Raw genomic sequence first — 18749 nt, 5'->3', positions numbered from 1 at the left:
CAGGGCTCAGTTTTGACTTTGCTTCTATGTTCCGCAACAAACCCTCTAAACAGATGGTTGCAATACATACCAGCATATGTCTTTATTCAGTCTGTTATGGTGCACATGTTCTCCTCTAGATCGAGAAAAGTAGATTTTGTAGACATTTCTGGAGCCCTAGTACTCTGATTATCTAGCTGGGTCAAGCCACTATATTAAATAAGGATTTCAGGTCGGATATTCAATTAAAATCCAAAGGCTGAAATATGTTGAGACCTTATGTTATGAAGTAGGCAGACCTGATTTATTTACCAATCCTGGAGGAATAGCTAGAAAGGATAAGATCTGGGCCAAGTATGTTTTTCATCAGTTCAGAGGGTTTCAAAGAAAGTCTACAGAGCTCGCAAAGCCAATTGTTAAATCTCATGTCATGGTCAAGTCGTCATTGCATTTGCTTGCTGCGGCGGATTTGGGAGGCTCCCGCTTCTCCTTCCACCTTGAATTGTTTTAACATGATTGAGGCAAAAAGGAAGTTAATATGCAATCAGACATTTTAATATTCGTGCAACCAATATGGCCACACAAAGAAGACTAGGAATCGGAGGATAACATTTAGATTTATTACAAATTTGCAATTCGTCCAGAATGTATACAATTCGTGATATCAGTGAGAGACAGACTTGCAATAGGTAAATTCCGATTTTTAAATAAGCTCATTCATTGAAGTAGGAAGCAGGAAGAAAAAGCAATTACAAAGATGCATAATGTAACACATAAAATCGGTGCTCCTTAAGGAAACTCCGATTCTCCTCCAATAGAAATATTCCACAAAAAGAACAAGTGTTAGCATGAAGCCACACTCGGAAAGGAATAAGGGAAGCATAGAGACCAATACCTCTCAAAGTCCAAAGGTAATCTGCTCTACTGTGAACTGGGTGAACACCAGGATATAGGGAAAAACATGAGATTCAGATGGTGTTATCTCGAACACACCACCGTCATCCAATGAGAAAACAGTGTTCAAGTGCTTTCAACATTGATCCCTATTCCCAATGTCTCAACTAAGACAGAATTTCTCAGCCTCGAACAACTTGCCAATCCTGGCACAGCTCGCTTGTAAAATATAAGACCATCACATTCTTGCCAGGATTTCTTTCCCAGCCTTGCTATCTCTAAAACATTGTCCTCCTAACTCTTACTAATAAATCCACGAGAAGGCACCTGCAAGGGAAAACATTATTGCAAGCAAAATGAGAAAAGACAACTTCACGTTAAAGAAACGCAGGCCTAGTCAGGCTAACATTAATATGAAATACAAAATGTGCATGTTTAACATGTGACGATACGTGCACATACAACTACAAATAAAAGAAAACATTATTAATAATTCCGGATTATACTCATATTATATTTTCAATAGATGTTCTCCTTCAAATCTAAATGAGACTATCAATATTCCAAGAAACCTGTTTAGTATGTTCTTGCTGTAACACCTTGGTTAATCTTTCTATGTATTTCCCAACAGAGAAGCTACAAGTGGAGATATACAGAGTCATTGGTCCTAACAGGAGCCCTGCCTTTGAAGACAGAGTGAATATGCCATACACAGAGGCAGTGATCCACGAGATTCAAAGATTCAGTAATGTGATACCATTGAATGTTCCACGTTCAGTGACAAAGGATACTCAATTCAGAGGATACATGCTCCCAAAGGTCAGTTATTGTGAATTATTTTAGTGACTCCAGCAAGAGTAGCCCAGCCTCCAATGTATTTTGCACCAAACCATTGCATACTCTGGGACATATTTATGTAGAAGTCATGCAGCGCAGCAAGTCATCTTGTTATGCTGAGCTATGTGACAGAGAAAGGGCAGGAATGCGGCATATTTAGCACAGTACAGCCAGCATTGGTGCACGATGTGCTGCCTAGCACCAATGCAGCCATTCTTGCACAGTGGTGCAAGAGTGCCTATATTGTAAGCAGGGTTGTTTTTGTGCAGTGAGGGGCGCTTTCCTGCCCGAAAAACATTCCCTGAGGCATTTTCCTCTTTCTGTGTGTGCTACAGAATGTTCCCATGAGGCACAGGGTCAGACTGATCTGCATATGGCCATGTCTGAACTGGGGTGGCAGAGTGGGCTAAAGAACGGTGATAGATCAAACCCGGATCTGTTGACTGGGTGTGAGTGTTTGATTGGTTCTTATGCTCCGTCCATCACCACCCCCTTTTCTACCGCTTTGTTCACCATAAGTTGGCAGGGTATGCTCAGACGTGAGTCCCTTGCTCACTTTGCCACTGGATTTTCAAGCAAGCCTGGCTGAAGATGGCTGAAATGCCCGAAACCGGTCCTAGGAAGCTTGTTTCCGGTCCAGGGAAGGCATGGCTTGGCAGTTCGGGCTGGACTGTTCCCATGAGGCACAGGGTCAGACTGATCTGCATATGGCCATGTCTGAACTGGGGTGGCAGAGTGGGCTAAAGAACGGTGATGGATCAAACCCGGATCTGTTGACAGGGTGTGAGTGTTTGATTAGTTCTGATGCTCCGTCCATCACCACCCCCTTTTGTACCGCTTTGTTCGCCATAAGTTGGCAGGGTATGCTCAGACGTGAGTCCCTTGCTCACTTTGCCACTGGATTCAAGCAAGCCTGGCTGAAGACGGCTGAAATGCCAGAAACCGGTCCTAGGAAGCTTGTTTCCGGTCCAGGGAAGGCATGGCTTGGCAGTTCGGGCTGGACTGTTCCCATGAGGCACAGGGTCAGACTGATCTGCATATGGCCATGTCTGAACTGCGGTGGCAGAGTGGGCTAAAGAACGGTGATGGATCAAACCCGGATCTGTTGACTGGGTGTGAGTGTTTGATTGGTTCTGATGCTCCATCCATCACCACCCCCTTTTGTACCGCTTTGCTACAGAATGCAGCACACATAGGAAGAGGTAAAAACAATGAGAAATAAAGACATTTCTCCTTGTTACGCCTTCCCAGGAAGGCTTAGTATTTTGACTCATTCCCAGGACTACAAGTTGTGGTAAATCTCGGAATGCATCAAAACCCATGGGGTTTTCATGGTAACTCACACACTCCACCCATGGAACGTCTTTCCAGGGCAGAGTAATGCAGTGCAGTGATTTGCACTGCGTTACATTACTCTGGATTTATGAAGTCACACACAGCCACGGAAGGTTGCACCCTGATGTGCCGTAGAAAAGCGATGCGACCCATATATAAATATGGCCCAGCTCATCTGGATTAGGCCTGAGTACTTCCCTATAAGCACACATTAAGATAAAGTAAACATTCCAGTGTTGACTCTTTCTCATAGTGACCTAGTAACTTTGATGTGCATGATACTGTGCTCCAGGAGACCGGACTACCTATATTATGATGTGGCACATATAACTGAGTTCCAAGCAAAAATAGGATAGAGCAAATTTGAATATGTTTTTATGTTATTTAGAATTGTAAGGTACTGAACTGCAATAGGTAGGATCTCCCAGAGCTGATTTTCCATATATGCATATTTACCAATTTGAAAATAAATAATCATTAAGGAACACTGAGGGGCTTATTTACAAGGAGTTACATCGCCAATACGTCAAACATTTTGACACAATGCCAGCACTGTCAGTACTCCATTTTTGCAAGCTGACGTATCAGGGAAGACGCCTCCCTTTTTGGAGTCTTGCATAAAAGAAACCAGCATCAGAACCTCCTGGGTCACGTAAGTATTAAAATACGCAAGGTAGGTATTCCATCATAATTTCCACCGTAAAAAAGATGCATGCATATTTATTAGTTTTAACAAAGGTTATGAATCGTCTTCTTGAGACACACAGAGATCTAATAGCATCAAATTTCATAGACCTGTGAAACCACAGTATTGGAAAGGATGCATTGACATTGGTATATAAAGAGAAGTAAGAGAGAACAATGTGGCAGGCACAGCTACACAATGGAGGTGCTTATTTTGCAACTGGGAGTCACAAGGAGACGATGATCACCACCACCACCCCAACCACCCACCCCTCGGCAATCACCACCACAAAGCACAGCGCAGGAGAAGGGAGTTTTTTTATTGACAGTGAGCTACTCTAATTGACCTCAGGGAAGAAAAGGTCATCACTTACTATTGGCTCAAGAGGGAGTCCTTCGTCCAACTGCTACACCAGATACCACCAGGCTCCTAATACAAACTCCCAGGGCCATCAACATCCCTCCCCAGTTTAAGCTCATGGCTGTCCTACACATATTGGCATCAAGCTCATTCCAGATCACAACAGGCAGAGTGGCAGGAATCTCCCAGCCATTATTATCAGCTTGTCTACCCTTTGTCCTGGATGCTATCATCCTCCTAATGCCACTGTAGGCCCTCTTCCCCAACACACAACAACTGCAGTTGGAGATCAAGAAAAACTTCTATCCCATTTACAATTTTCCACATGTGTTAGGTGCCATTGACTGCACACAAGTGCAACTGCTTCCCCATGCAGCAACATCCCATCTCTACAGAAACCGTAAGTACACTCACTCCATCAATGTCCAGGCCATCGTCAAGTATCGGGGGATGTTCACCAACGTGCTTGCCAAATACCCAGAGAGTGTGTATGATGCATAGATCTTCAGGCACTTCATCATAAATTAACCCTTCCAGAATGGCAAATATTGGAATGGTCTACTTGAACTTTAAGCAAAACCCAAGTACGTAATAGACCCACTAACAGTCAGAAATGGATCACTGAATACCCTTCTCAGTATCGGTCGGAGCAGATCAGCCCATTAGTACTAGGGGTGTGCCACATATATGCACATTGCATCATGCCACATGTGTCAAGCAAATCCACAGCTCATACATGTTAACACACCCAAAGTTTTCAACAAAGAATAATAGCCAACCTGGACAAGGCAACACAGTTTGCTCGGGGCACCGATCTCAACATGGATCTCTCACAGCTATGAGAATAAATATTAGGAATGCACTTACAGAATCCCCAACAACTTCTACTCCTGAACATACATACTCATATAGTACACAGCTCCTCATGACAACATCAGTCTGTCCCACATGAGCATGGCCCACCTTGCAATACATATGAGTGAAGCAAAGTACATCATGATAACTATTATGCCCAAAAATATAGTGTAAGGCAGACAATGAATAGCGTAACAATCCATGTGACATGTGTGAACTGCACCGCGTGTATGACTCAACATCACATTGGCAAGTAAGTGTACCATGAAAGTGTCATGTAGGTCACCAACAATATCTGTGCATTACCATGGACTTATGGCTGTGTCAGTGTGAACCTTGTCAGTCATGTCACAACCTACCTAGGGAGGATCAACTAGCAAATTATCAGATCACCAATCTTTTACTTTACACATGTAGTGGAAGCACATGACATAGAGTGGCCATGATCATCTCCAGGAAGCCATCAAAGAAAGTTACAGGATCAACATGTAAGTCAGGATGTAGACGTGTACCATATCACAACCTATGCTCACCATTTGCCTTTACAAAGAGTAATGGAGGAAACATGTGTACACCTTTGACCAACTCCATGAGTAACACATAGTGTGAACAAATGTTAGAAATGTGTATGACCATTCAACTCACATTACGCATATGGACCAGAATGCATCTGTAGCAGTGACCCAAAGCATTGACAATTGTCCTATCTCTTTCTATTTCAGCTGACCAAGGATATGGTCTCCAGCCAAGGCTCATGACCGCATATGCATATAACCCCAGACCGAACCATAGAGGAACTACAACCAGGCACTCTGCAAGACCCGAAATGTTGTTGAGCAAACCTTTGGTCTGCTGAACGCCAGGTTCTGCTGTCTTGATATTGTGCAATAGTTGTTCATCTGAATCACATGTACAGTGATGTAGCTAAAATTACCACATCATGAATGTTCAAACAGCAGATACATTTATGAATCCAATCTAAGCCTGTTCAGAGTTTGCGGAGTACAAAAACAACTCTGCCGTGCTATGCGGAGCTTCGCAAGAGGCGAAGTTCATTAGATAAATGCCGTTCGCAGTCATTTTCAGCGCCGGGTGTTTGTCCACACTGTGTAATCACTACAAACGGCACAATGCACACCGCAAGCGGGGGCAGATTCCTTTCTGTGCCTCGAGTAGATTTTATACTCGAGCGGCAGCTTTCTCGACGCAAACGGACGGGTTCTCAATGTGAGCGTTCACAAGCATACGTGACCACTGGCAATGAGAAATCTGACCGCCCGCATTGAGAAATCTCGCCGGGAGATTGATTTTCCATGCTCGCGCTCTACAACTTGACGTTGAAAATCGCGAATGAGGAAAAATCTCGCCGGGAGGTGGATTTTCCTCCCTTGTGCTCGCCAACTTGATGTTGGCAAGCGAGAGGGAGAAAAAAAACTCCACAAGCCCCGCTGTACATGGAGTGCGTAAAACTCTGCAAACTAAGCGAGCGGAGTGGAGTTCACCACCCAGACGTAATCCAATCTTGGTCTTTGTGTTCATTTCCCACATCACGTCAGCTAGAAGTAGACCTGTTGACCAGCATGGGCCCATGCTGCGAATCTATCTATTGCACATTTACAGGAATGCTTTGCGCAACTGTGTACTGCATCATGAATGCAAGGAGTCACACATATGCACACTGTTAACACACACATATGACCCATCCCAAGTCTTCAAACATGTCTGCCAAAATATTTTGAGCAGGAACAGTGATCGTTGGAGTGTTTACCTGTATTACAACAATCTACACACTGTCCCACGCACAAAGGCTAGTTGCGTCAATTAAAACAAAATGCATTGTCCGTTTCACTAGCCAGGCGTCAGTCAAGCACAACACTTTAGTCGGAAAGGTGACACTTCATTCAGAGAGGTGACGCTCAATTAGGTAAGGTGACACTTTAGGAAACACGACTCTTGAGTAGGAAAGGTGATGCTGGAGTAGGAAAGGTGATGCTCAAGTCGGAAAAGTGACCCTTTAGGAAACAAGATGAACGGGTAGGAAGGGTGATGCTTGAGTAGGAAAGGTGACGCTTTATAGGAAACATGGTGCTTTAGTAGAAAAAGTGACGCTCTAGATACAGTCGGCGTTAGAATGGAGAGCTTAGTCTTCAATTCCCCTCTACTCAAGGATGTAGCTCATCAAAGTGCTCAATTGTCAGTCCCCCCAAAAGTCCAAGACTTAACAGTTTCCCAAGAGTTTAAAGAGACTGTGGATCTTCTGCCCATGAAAGACCTCCCAGGGCTTTTTGTTAAAACAGAAATCCAAGAAGGCCTCAGACAAATCGCAGCAACAGATTTCACCCTTCCAGACTTAAATTTCAATTTGCCTTGTCATCCTGATACAAAAGATCTTCAAAAACAGCCTGTCCACATATTATTTAGTACACCGAATAATCTGCTAGAGATGGAACATAACTTCTCACAATCCTCTGAGTTCCTGTCGTTCATTTTGCCGCAATCAGTAAACAGGCAAGATCCTGTATCAAGCACCACTCTGTCACTGCAGAGAATCATGGACTCTATATTAACACTCTTGGAAAAGAACTTAGAAAACTCGGATCAGATATTGGAAACTCAAACAGGAATCCTTCAATATCTTGTAGAGAAAAAAAGGAAAAAAACAATTGACTCAACTAAATCAACCTGTTCAAATAGCCCATTCGCAATCTCTTAATTTACAGCTTGACACAGGCAGGAAAGACAAGCGTCTCTTAAAACCCCCAGTCTCCAGCAATTCTCGATTGCAAGAAAACGGGGCAAATCAGACGGAAACTTAGACGGGAAAAAAACAAACAAAACAGAAACAAAAATCTAATTGTCTCAATGGTGATGAAATGTATTCCCTCCGAAAATTATTCAAAGACCCTTGCCCAGAAAGTGTAAAGGGGAAAGCCATTCATAACCCCATATCTTTTTTCCCAATTTTTCAAGTAAAAGAACAACAAACTGGTCTCTCCCCATCTCGAATAATTGTCGGGAGAGGGTCAGGGGAAGCCCCAACCTGGAATCAATCATTACAATCGGAACCCGCAAGAACGCCTCATAAAAAAGAGAAACACAAGATTGGGCAAAATAACAAGAATAAACTGATAAAGAAAAGAGCTAAATGGAGAATATCGAAAAATGCTCCACGAAAAGTAACAGTTCTCCAAACAAGCCTTATAGAGCAAGAAGGGGAAGAAATTAACCATGTCAAGGACAGTAGTAACGGGTCCCTAAATACTTGTCAGCAGTCACCTCCAAAAATTCCACTAATCGAAAGAAAAGACACAAAAGTCTTAAATCCTTTAGCACAAAATGTTTCAACAAAATTATTAAAATCTAATGAACGTACTGCAGAAGATCAACATATCTATCAGGACTTTCAGGGCGACTCCAAATCCCCCGTCTCAAACTTCTTAGAATTTAAAGATATATCTCCCAGCTGCACTTGTCCATTAAACTGTGGCAGAATAATCAAACTATTACGCAAAATTAGACTACTTCAATCATTAACTACAGGAGAAATACAATTAGTTTCTTTCCCTGACAAATCGACCTGCTCAGGGGCTTGCATAGAGTTCTGGTCAAATGTAGTTTCAGCTATTATAATTCAAGAACAAGACATTCTTCATAAAAACGGATTCAATATTACCATAGTCAAAAAGGCCAGCCCTGCCTGTGACCAGCTGAGAGATGACAAAGAAATTATAGACAATACTAACAGTAATTTCAACCAGCAGTGCGCGCGAGGTGAAAAAAGGAAGCCTGTGCAAGACGGCTTGCTGCTGATCTCTATAAAAGATGGAGTTGATTCAAGGCAAAAGCCGTTATCGGATGAAAATTTCTGGGGTTGGATAGCGGGATCTCTGAACAGCAATAAGCCGGGCAAGGAATTGAAATTGCCTTTTTAGGGATAGACAATTAATAGTTTCATGCAACATCGCATGAAAGACTACTGACAAGATGCTTTCTGTTCTAGAAAATTCACCTTCTATTGTGTTACTGCAAGAAACATGGTCCTTAGAGACCTACTCTCAAAAAGAATATTTTGTGTTTGTTAAAGCAGCAGAGGCCTCTAGAAAAGGTAACTCAAAAGGAGGTCTTGCAATCCTTCTGAGAGAGGAGATAGACTGGGACCCGGAAGAAATTGAGCTCTCACTTCTAAATCTCCAATGCATTAGCATCAAATGCCGAAAAGAAAGAATGGAACCTTCATCAAATCTCTTACTTTTTAATATTTATTTCCCATCAGGAACCTCAAAAGATCATCTCTTGACCAAAGCATTCAAGAAAATCGAATTAATCTTAGAAGTCAGGGGATTTCCTATGATGATAATAGCTGGGGACTTCGATGGAAAGATTTCAAACGCATTGCTTAATAACAGGGGGAAACCTCCACAAGAAGTAGCATGTTCAATACCAACTCCTGTCTTTCCCGATAAGATAAAAGCAGATAAAAGGGGGAAAATGCTCTTGTCATCTATCAAGCAATTAACAGCGTTATAATAAACGAGAGAATTGATGGTGATACTTCGGCAGCATACACTAGACTGGGTCCAACCAAGTCCTCAAATAAAGATTATTTTATCTGTAGTTTAGACCTATTTTTGAGGGTCTAATCATTTTTCACCAAATAAATCCACGAAAGCGACCATGCATTACTTTCTGTAGAAATTGATGTCTACACACAACATACATCTTCGTGGTCTCTTTGCTCTTTGGAAGGACGGGCAGTTAGACATCACAAAACTGGTAGGATCCACTGGAATCCAAAAAAAATCAGTAAAATAAACCATAAAATCTCCCAAGTTCTGCTAACAATCGTGAGTAGTGTAGGTAATCCTATAAACAGATTTGAAGCTACAATTCAATCGTTGTTGCCTCTCTCCAAGGAAACACAGCAAGGCGTGAAAATGTTAAAATACTTCAAAAAGGAAAACAAGCCAAAAATAATTCTCGACAACTGCATAAATTGACTAGAAATCAATTCCGTTCTTTCTGTGTGATAAGACAAGGTGAAATAAGGAAACTGAAAAAACTCCACCAACGGAAAAAGGAGAGAGGAAGGCAGGCTCTAAAAGATCTTGTCTGGGTCAACATCCATTCTGCAGTGAAACACAGAAATAATAAAACGTTTTGGAACATAATCTCTGTACAAATAGGGATAAGGAAATCTGCTCAAGCCACACCAGTCTCATCATTTGACTGGGAAAAGTATATTCTAAGGCTTTATAAACCAAATCATCAGCATCTGATCTTCTCCAGACAGTATCAAACGTTAAAGAGCCAATGCGAGCAGGAACCAATGAAAATCATAGCCACACAAATTTCTACTCTTATATCCTCTGCCAGGTCATATGCAGCGATGGGACTAGACAAGATCCCAATTAAAGTTTTACAAAAAAACGCAGACGACATGAGTAAATTCTTAGTCCCACTCTTCCAACATTGCCTGAAAAGTGGGGAAATACCAGAATCTTGGCGGGGGAGTGTGGTGGTTCCTCTCCTAAAAAAGGCTCAAGAACGAATCCTTCAAACTACAGACAAATAGCTCTTCTCGAAGCCACCGGTAAGATCTTTGCAGCTTGCGTTTTGGAACACTTAAAAGACTGGGCTTTTTTGAGAAAAGTGATCCCTATGTCACAGACTGGGTTTCGCCCAAAGCATGTCAACAACAGTACTTGACAAATATGTTACGTTAAATGCCCAAACTTTATATTGTGTTTTTATTGATTGTTCTACTGCTTCCGATAGTGTAGACAGATTGACCCTATGGAGAAAATTGGCGAATCTGGGGATTTCTATAAATCTTTTAACAATAATAATTTCCCTTCATACATCAACATGGTGTAGAGTCCAAATGGGGGGACCAAACCTTTCCCCATGAAGAATGGGCTGAAACAGGGATGCTTATTAGCCCCCCTATTATTCTCTATTTATATTAGTGATTTACCGGGGCGTCTCGCCCAAATTAAAAATCACCCTCCGAACTTAGCACAAGTTGACATGCATTGTTTAATGCATGCCGATGATATCGTTATACTCGATCGTACTCCGATAGGCCTGCAAAGAAACCTGAACAAATTAAATCAATATGCAACTGAAAATTTCCTGGTGCCAAATATTACTAAAACTAAAGCTCTCCCTTTCAGTGGCAGAAGGAAACCTTTATCTTATATATGGTCATTAGGAGGTGAACCAATCGAGACAGTAAAAGAGTATGTCTAGTTGGGCCGTATATTTACTTATAATTTACAAGCTTCAGCCACCTCCAACATTTAAGTCGGAAGGCAGAATCTCACGTTGGGGCTCTACAGAGACTGTATCATTCTACAGGAAATAGACATTTTATGCCAATGCTGGAGGTTTATGGAATGAAAATCCCTCCGATTCTATCATATGCCATGGAATACACACAAGTTAAAACATGGCAATCTATAAAAGTAATGGAGGGAACCATACGCCGAAAGGTGGGCCACAAGATTTGCTTCACGTTTTATTAATCTGTCCTAATTCGAGTGCAGTAGAGGCTCGACGACGATATATAACCCCAATTCAACTAAAGTATAATGCTATCTTGGCCCATGATTTAATTATGTTGTGTAATTCTCCAGTCAATGAATCTGTATGCCATAACTTGTTTAACTATTTAAAAAGTTTCTTGAAGCTGTTCTAAAGGTAAAACGCACAAGCTTAACATCTTTATTTTATTTTATCGAATATTGTATAAGTAGACGATAAAACATTATTAATTTTTCATTCTATATTGTGTCTTAAAGGTTTTACCATTTTAATTATTTTAAACTCAATAATAATAATTTTACATCTGTATTTGTTGATCTCAGTTGAGGTCTGAATCAAATAAACTATAGTGACGCTCTAGTAGGAAACTTGCAACTTTAGTAGCAGAAGTGACATTGTACTAGGAAACGTGTTGCCTTAGTATTCAATTCAATTCAATAATACTTTATTCGGTTACACGAAAAATATAACCATAAAAGCACATACAAAATTGTTATCACATTAGAATCGATTTCCTAGATCTAAAAACATTTTTTTTTAAAGTAGTTACAGCGGCTACAATAAAAACTGTCTCCAGTTGTTGGAGTGCCAAAAAAGCTGGGCGACAGGACCTCATACCCAATTCTTTTAGAACAGGGACAATCCATATTTTTCTCTGTAGGATATAGAATTTACAAAAGAATAGCATGTGGATTGTAGACTGGTCAGAGGTGTCATCACACGGACATTTGCAGAGCTGTTTTGACCAGTCATTAGCAACAGGGAGACTTATTAATCTATAGAAGGTACCCAGGCGAAAACGCACAAGTAAAAATCGCTCATAGTCACTCATAGACAGGCGTAGGTATGGTTGAAGACTAAAAGTTGTTAATATGAGATTGTGTGCCTGAACTGAGGATTTATTCGGCTCAGTACTCAGTCTCTGTTCTGACAGGAAATTCAAACAAATGTTCTTTAAATCTTTCCTGCCCGTCCCAACCATAGTTAGCGGTTTATCACAAAATTCATGAAGTCCTATATTGCATAAAAATGATTTAACATATGCCAACCATCCAATCCCTACTACCCCGTCCAGGCCCCTACCATCTTCTAGTACTCTCCTATTAAAGTGTGTCTCCTCTGTTATCCATATCCTGTGCCACAATAGGAATGGTTGAATCCTTCTAATATCTTCCAAATATACGAGTCCTAATTCACTGTGGCAAACAAAGGAGGAAGTACTATTAGGGACCATCAATAAAAATTTCAAAAACATATTTTCAGCTACCCGGAGTGAGCCCATGTCCGCGTATCCCCATATGCCTGCTCCATACGTAGCAGCATTAATGCATTTCGCTTTATAGATATCTAAAACTTCCACCGTTGGGCGTCTGCCCAATTTCCTGCTGAAATTAGATAGGGAAGATAGGGTCTTAATGTATAGAAGTCTCCTTGCTTTGACAGCCTGCACCCATGAACCTGTACGATCAAACAATATCCCCAGATAGGAAAATATCTTTGTAGTTTCTATCCGTTTTTTAAGAATATAGATAGATTTTGACTTTATGCACTCTGTCCCGCAATTCATTATAGAAGTCTTAGAAGAATTAATTGTGAGACCTCTCTCAGACATAAAATTAGCAAAGCTGGAAACCACCCTTTGCAATTCCAACGGGGTGCGTGCCATTAAGACCGCATTGTCCACGTATAATAATGCGGGAATGGGGCGCTTACCGACCTCAGGTACGTCTTTACATTCTTGGACTAAAAGCTTTTCAATATTGTTTATATACAAAGTAAAAAGAAACGGTGCAGGGACGCACCCCTGCCTAACACCTCATTTCACATTAAAGTGTCCCGTGCATTCTCTACCCGTCCCAAGCCTTACCCGTGCCCACGCCCTTAAATAAAACTCTCTTATAAAGGAGATTAAAACTAGTTTGACGCCCAATTCCTCTAAAATATGCCACAGCTTATTATGGTTTACGCAATCAAATGCCGATGATAGGTCAACAAAGGCCAAATACAAGGGCCCCTTTTTTGCCTTAAGGTACTTATTCAATAAAATATTTAAGTTTAGACCCTGCTCAATAGTACCTAATTTTTTACGAAAACCAAATTGTAAGTCACTTATCACCGACCTCTCTTCTGCCCAATCATGGATCCTGTTCAATATGACCCGACCTACAATTTTTACTGTTGAATCTAACAACGATATTGGTCGATAAGAGGCTGGGTCGTTCCTATCCCCTTTTTTAAATATTAGGACAAGGATGGACTCATACCAAGTTGAAATAAAACCATTCGAACTTGATGCATTAAATACTTGTGTCAATAGCGGGCCCCAAAAAGCAATATTAGTTTTAACAATATCGACAGGGACACCATCCGGCCCCACTGCCTTACCTCCCGAACTTGCAACAATGGCCAGTATTACCTCATTAAGCTCAAAAGACATTACTTTCCCATGGTCCCTAGACAGTAAACCTTGGTTCTCCGTAATGTCCCTTGATACTGTGTCACGGTCACCCTCAATACCCCCCATTTCATGTGACTGTGGGGTTGTTACATCATACAAAAGCGAGAAGTGCTCTATCCATCTGTTCTCTGGGATGGCCACCTCAATAGTAGATACCGCCTTCTCTCTGAAGAAGGGAGCATTAACTGCCCTCCAGAATGCACAAGGATCTTTAGCAATTGATGCTTCACGGAGGGCTGCCCAGGCTTCTACTTTCAAATTATCTCTTCTACCTTTAGAGCCTGCTTATACTCTTTCCGTGCCTCTCTAATTTTGTCCCTATTTTTAACTTCTTTATGCAGGACATGCTTAAGGTTTCTATAGGCCCGAGTGCAGTTTGGATCAAACCAGCCCTTTCTCCTTTTACAGTGATTCCTACGCTTTATATTAATAATAAGCGCCTTTTTAATGTAATCTATGATTATAATAAAACTGTCAATAATATCCTTAGGTGCAGTGTTTTCATCCAAACATACCTTAATCGCCTCATACAGTTTGTTATCACCCCAGCCATAAAATCTGAGGGTACCACTTTCTCCCAACTCAGGGTGTAACCATGTTGGCTGGTTAGAATACTATTTTCTAGAATAGCATTTGGGCTGTTGGCCTTACCTATATAATGTCTAAATAGGGATAAACCGACACTCTGAGCAAAATGGTCGCTCAGTGCAATCTGATGTTGGGAGAAATTGTCAATAATTGAGCCATAACGATTAGAAACCTATATAAAGTCAATCGTAGAGAAGGATCCATGCTCATTAAACTTAGGGCCGAGAGTCACAGAAGGATTACTTAAAATATTTGCAAAGCCCAAATCAAACTCGAATACTAATTCAATCAAACATTCACCATACATTGTGTGCTGGAAGTGTGGAAGAAAAGTCTCCATATCAAATGTGAATCCACAGTTCCCATTGTCCGAGTGTAGGCATAAATCAGTATTAAAATCTCCCCCCCCATAACATAATCAAATCTTTACTCGCTGATTCCTGCAACTTATGTAGGTGTCCACGTATGGCCTTCACAACCCCTTCCAGTAAGTCTTGGGGAATATTATTGTAATAGTTCACAAGTATTACTAAACAATTTATATCAACCTTTAATCTGATAATTTGATAAAAACAATCCTCCCATACCAGATCTACCTTTTCAAAATTAACTATGTTCAAAATGTACGTACACAGCCCCCCTTTTGCTCTACCATGTTTGGAAACTATATCATTGGTATGAAAGGTTTTATAACCATTAATATGTATTGGTTCTATTACCCATGTTTCCTGTAAACTGAAAACTTCAAATTGCTGTACAAATTCATACCACAATACATTGTTCACTTTAGATTTTAAACCTGCTATATTCCAAAACATGAAGTTACATCCACCCATGACACTGGGGGCTCTGACAGATAACGGACTTTCTACTGTACTAGACTTTGGGTTAATATCCATTATTGTCGTAAACATATCATCAAAAATGACAGAGATCCCAGGCTTAACACTCAGTGCTAGATCAGCAGCTATTATATTCCGATGTTCTATAGTTTCATGTGTACCCATTGATGTCAAATCCCCCAGGCCAACATCAACCATGTAGATCATTTGCACTCTATCGCTACCAGGTACGCTAGATATCTTAGGAACTTCATTTATACAGATCTTATCAGGCCTGTTTGGTCAATCCACTTCTTCCAGATCCTGTAACATATTAAAGCGATTAAAAGTGGGTATTCCATAACTTGTACCATGAGTTGTCGATCAAGCAGCTTTTCTCTCTGTGACATAACCAAAATTGCTGGGTTTATAAAAGTGTCCTAATGGCACAATATTGATCTGATCTTCCTGATTTGGACTATTATACACCCTGCCCAAGATTGTCTCAGTTAGGCATGGGGTTTTGAAATTCAAAATCACACAATCTCCTTCCTTGTCTTTTTGTCCCTTTCCTATCCACCCTTCTGGCCATTTTAAACTCATTGAATAGTCTATCTGTTAAGCCTATTCTACCCCGCAGCCAGGATAAAGATTTATTTCTTAAACTTTCCCAAGTCTCCTCAATCCCTTTACGCAACCTTGGTACATTAGTTAGTACCACAGTATATGGAGTTACAGCCAGGAGTAGATCTATGTATGGAACTTGTTTCTCAAACTCTAGGCCTCTCATTACGTTTAACTTTCTATTCATATTTTGCTCCTCATACTGATTAGTAATACATCCATTATGTATAGATGGTGTGGGGCTGTTCCCCGCATTTCCAGTTCCACTCCCAGTCATTGGTTGTGAACTTTGATTATGCGCTTGTACAGATGAACAGGGATCTAAGAGAGTAATATCATTTTTTGCATATTGTACAACCTTAGGAGGAATTAAAAGCTCACACTTATTACAGGGTTTAGTCAAAGCATCTTCTATTACTCCCAATCTTCCATTCAGTTTTCCTAAGATATCCCTAAGGTAAGTATCAAGAGCTTCCAATTTATTCTTCACATTTATAAGTTCAATCTGTATCCGTGCATCAGAACTAGCTGAGGCTTTCTCCCACCCACTGGTTTTATTATTTGCCGGTGTTCTAACCCTTTTTATTACTTTTTTTTGTTTTGAATTTATCGTAGCCAAAGTCTTTAAACTACCTTCCATATTCTGCTTTTGAGAGTTATCAGGATTTTGAGATCATTTTAAAGAGGGCTGAATGTCACTCTCAGAGTCAGTATCGGCTATATGATCGGAGATATATACCACACAGCAATTTCTCATTTCTGGACCATTTGGACTATTGGGCCTTTCCACTTGTGGATCCATTTGGGGGTCAACTGTTATATTAGTTTTACTTCTAACAATAGTGGGTGCAGTAGGGGCCTCTGTGATTTATCTGAGATCATAGCCTCTTCCACATTTGAAATTTGCTTTTCAATAGCACCCATTGCACCAGTCAAATAATTCAATAATGAGAGACAGGGCCCTTCCCCCAGTTTTGTCTGCTTCTTCTTGGGCGGGGCAATTGATGTTTTTCGTTTCCCCATACTGAATTAATTATGCAGAGACAAGTTATAACATCTAATACCAACTGTTCGATCCACTCGGATCCAAAAAAAGAAAGGTCCTCCAGTACAATTAGTCCTCACATGTAGAACTTATATACACAGTACCTTCAAAAGATTTATTAGAGCTTCCCAACCAAGAGCCATGGCCCAGACCAGCCTCTCCCGGCCGACGACGGGCAATGACGGGCCCACCCTTGGCCCGGGCGCCGCGGGAGCCGGCAAAGGAATATGTAGACCAGCTGACTCTAGTCCTCACGCGAGACCGTACTGCCCTCTGGGAAATGTAGTCCCAGGCACTCAGCGGTGAGCTCCCGGTGGCAGATACGATTGTAGGCAATGTCCAAGTTTAATGTTGGATGGCACGATATCCCAGCACAGGCACAGACAGTGAAACAGAGAGCAAGCAGCAACGCAGCAAGTGTTGGCAGATAAGGGCGTCCCGCGCCGCGGGAGCCAGCAAAGGAATTTGTAGACCAGCTGACTCTAGCCCTCATGCGATACCGCACTGCCCTCTGGGAAATGTAGTCCCAGGCCGTCCGTGGTCCACTCCCGGTGGCAGATACGATTGTAGGCAATGTCCAAGGTTAATGTTGGATGGCGCGATATCCCAGCGCAGGCCCAAACAGTGAAACAGAGATAAAGCAGCAACACAGCAAGTGTGGGCAGATAAGGGCGTCCCACGCCGCGAGAGCCAGCAAAGGAATTTGTAGACCAGCTGACTCTAGTCCTCACGCAACAGCTCACTGCCCTCTGGGAAATGTAGTCCCAGGCAGTCCGCGGTCCGCTCCCAGTGACAGATACGATTGTAGGCAATGTCCAAAGTTAATGTTGGATGGTGCGAAATCCCAGCGCAGGCCCAGACAGTGAAACAGAGAGCAAGCAGCAACACAGCAAGTGTGGGCAGAAAAGGGCGTCCTTAGTAGCAAAAGTGACATTCTATTAGGAAATGTGCTGCTTTAGAAGCAAAAGTCATGCTCTAGTAGAAAACATGCTGCTTTAGTAGCAAAAGGGATGCTCTAGTAGGGAACGTTCCACTTTAGTAGCAAAAGTAACGTTCTAGTCGAAAACGTGATCCTCTAGTAGAAAAATGACGCACTAGACGTTAAACATGACACAACCAAGCAGAAAATTATGCAATGCCTCAGCCATGCTGCAAACCAGGAAGTGTGAAGTTCCTTTCACTTGCAGTCAATTTGGCTGGTGGACCTGTTTGGTATGAGCTCTTGTGATTTGGTGCGTGATTCATTCTTGTTGTTGTTTCTGCTGTCCCTGTTCTGTAACTTTGCTGTGATGTGTGTATTGTTTTTGTATTTTGGAAAGTTTTGTCCACAATATTGTCGGGTGTCTGTCCATTTAGGGGTTAATATTACCAGGGTTGGGGGAAGGGGTAGTAGTGTATTTTTGGGTGTGAGGATGGCTTGTGTGGGTCGGGAAATTTCAGGAAGGGCCAGATCAAAGAATTCGTCTGAGGCTGCAATTGTAGGACTACTGTGGCTGCTGGTGCAGTACCTGCCACACATGATCAGCAGTGGAAGAAGAGTGAGCCAAGGCTGCTCTACAAACGAGAGATGGGAGCGGTGGCAGAAGGTCAAATATCAAATGAGTAGGCTCTTCAATGCCCAGCTGAGCTTCCAGCGTCTAAAGCACAGATGGGGCCGATGTTGTCAGCTAGTAGTCTGATCTCCTTGATTACCTGAGGATTGAAGTTGGTGGGACTACTGGTAAA

The 18749-nt window shown here is 41.7% G+C and overlaps 1 protein-coding gene across 2 annotated transcripts in view; it reads left to right on the top strand.

The window, feature by feature from the left end:
* LOC146798082 (cytochrome P450 2G1-like) overlaps positions 1 to 18749 on the top strand; it is a 909417-nt gene that overhangs the window by 808202 nt on the left and 82466 nt on the right. For both annotated transcript variants that reach the window (XM_085625297.1, XM_085625296.1), the window contains one exon: positions 1505 to 1692. In XM_085625297.1, coding sequence (XP_085481423.1) covers positions 1505 to 1692 — 188 coding nt within the window. The remainder of the gene's footprint in view (positions 1 to 1504; positions 1693 to 18749) is intronic.

The sequence above is a fragment of the Triturus cristatus genome, chromosome 9, assembly GCF_964204655.1.
Source record: "Triturus cristatus chromosome 9, aTriCri1.1, whole genome shotgun sequence".
NCBI lineage: Eukaryota > Metazoa > Chordata > Amphibia > Caudata > Salamandridae > Triturus > Triturus cristatus.
Note: the sequence above shows the minus strand (reverse complement) of the source record. Positions and strands in the feature narration are given on the sequence as shown.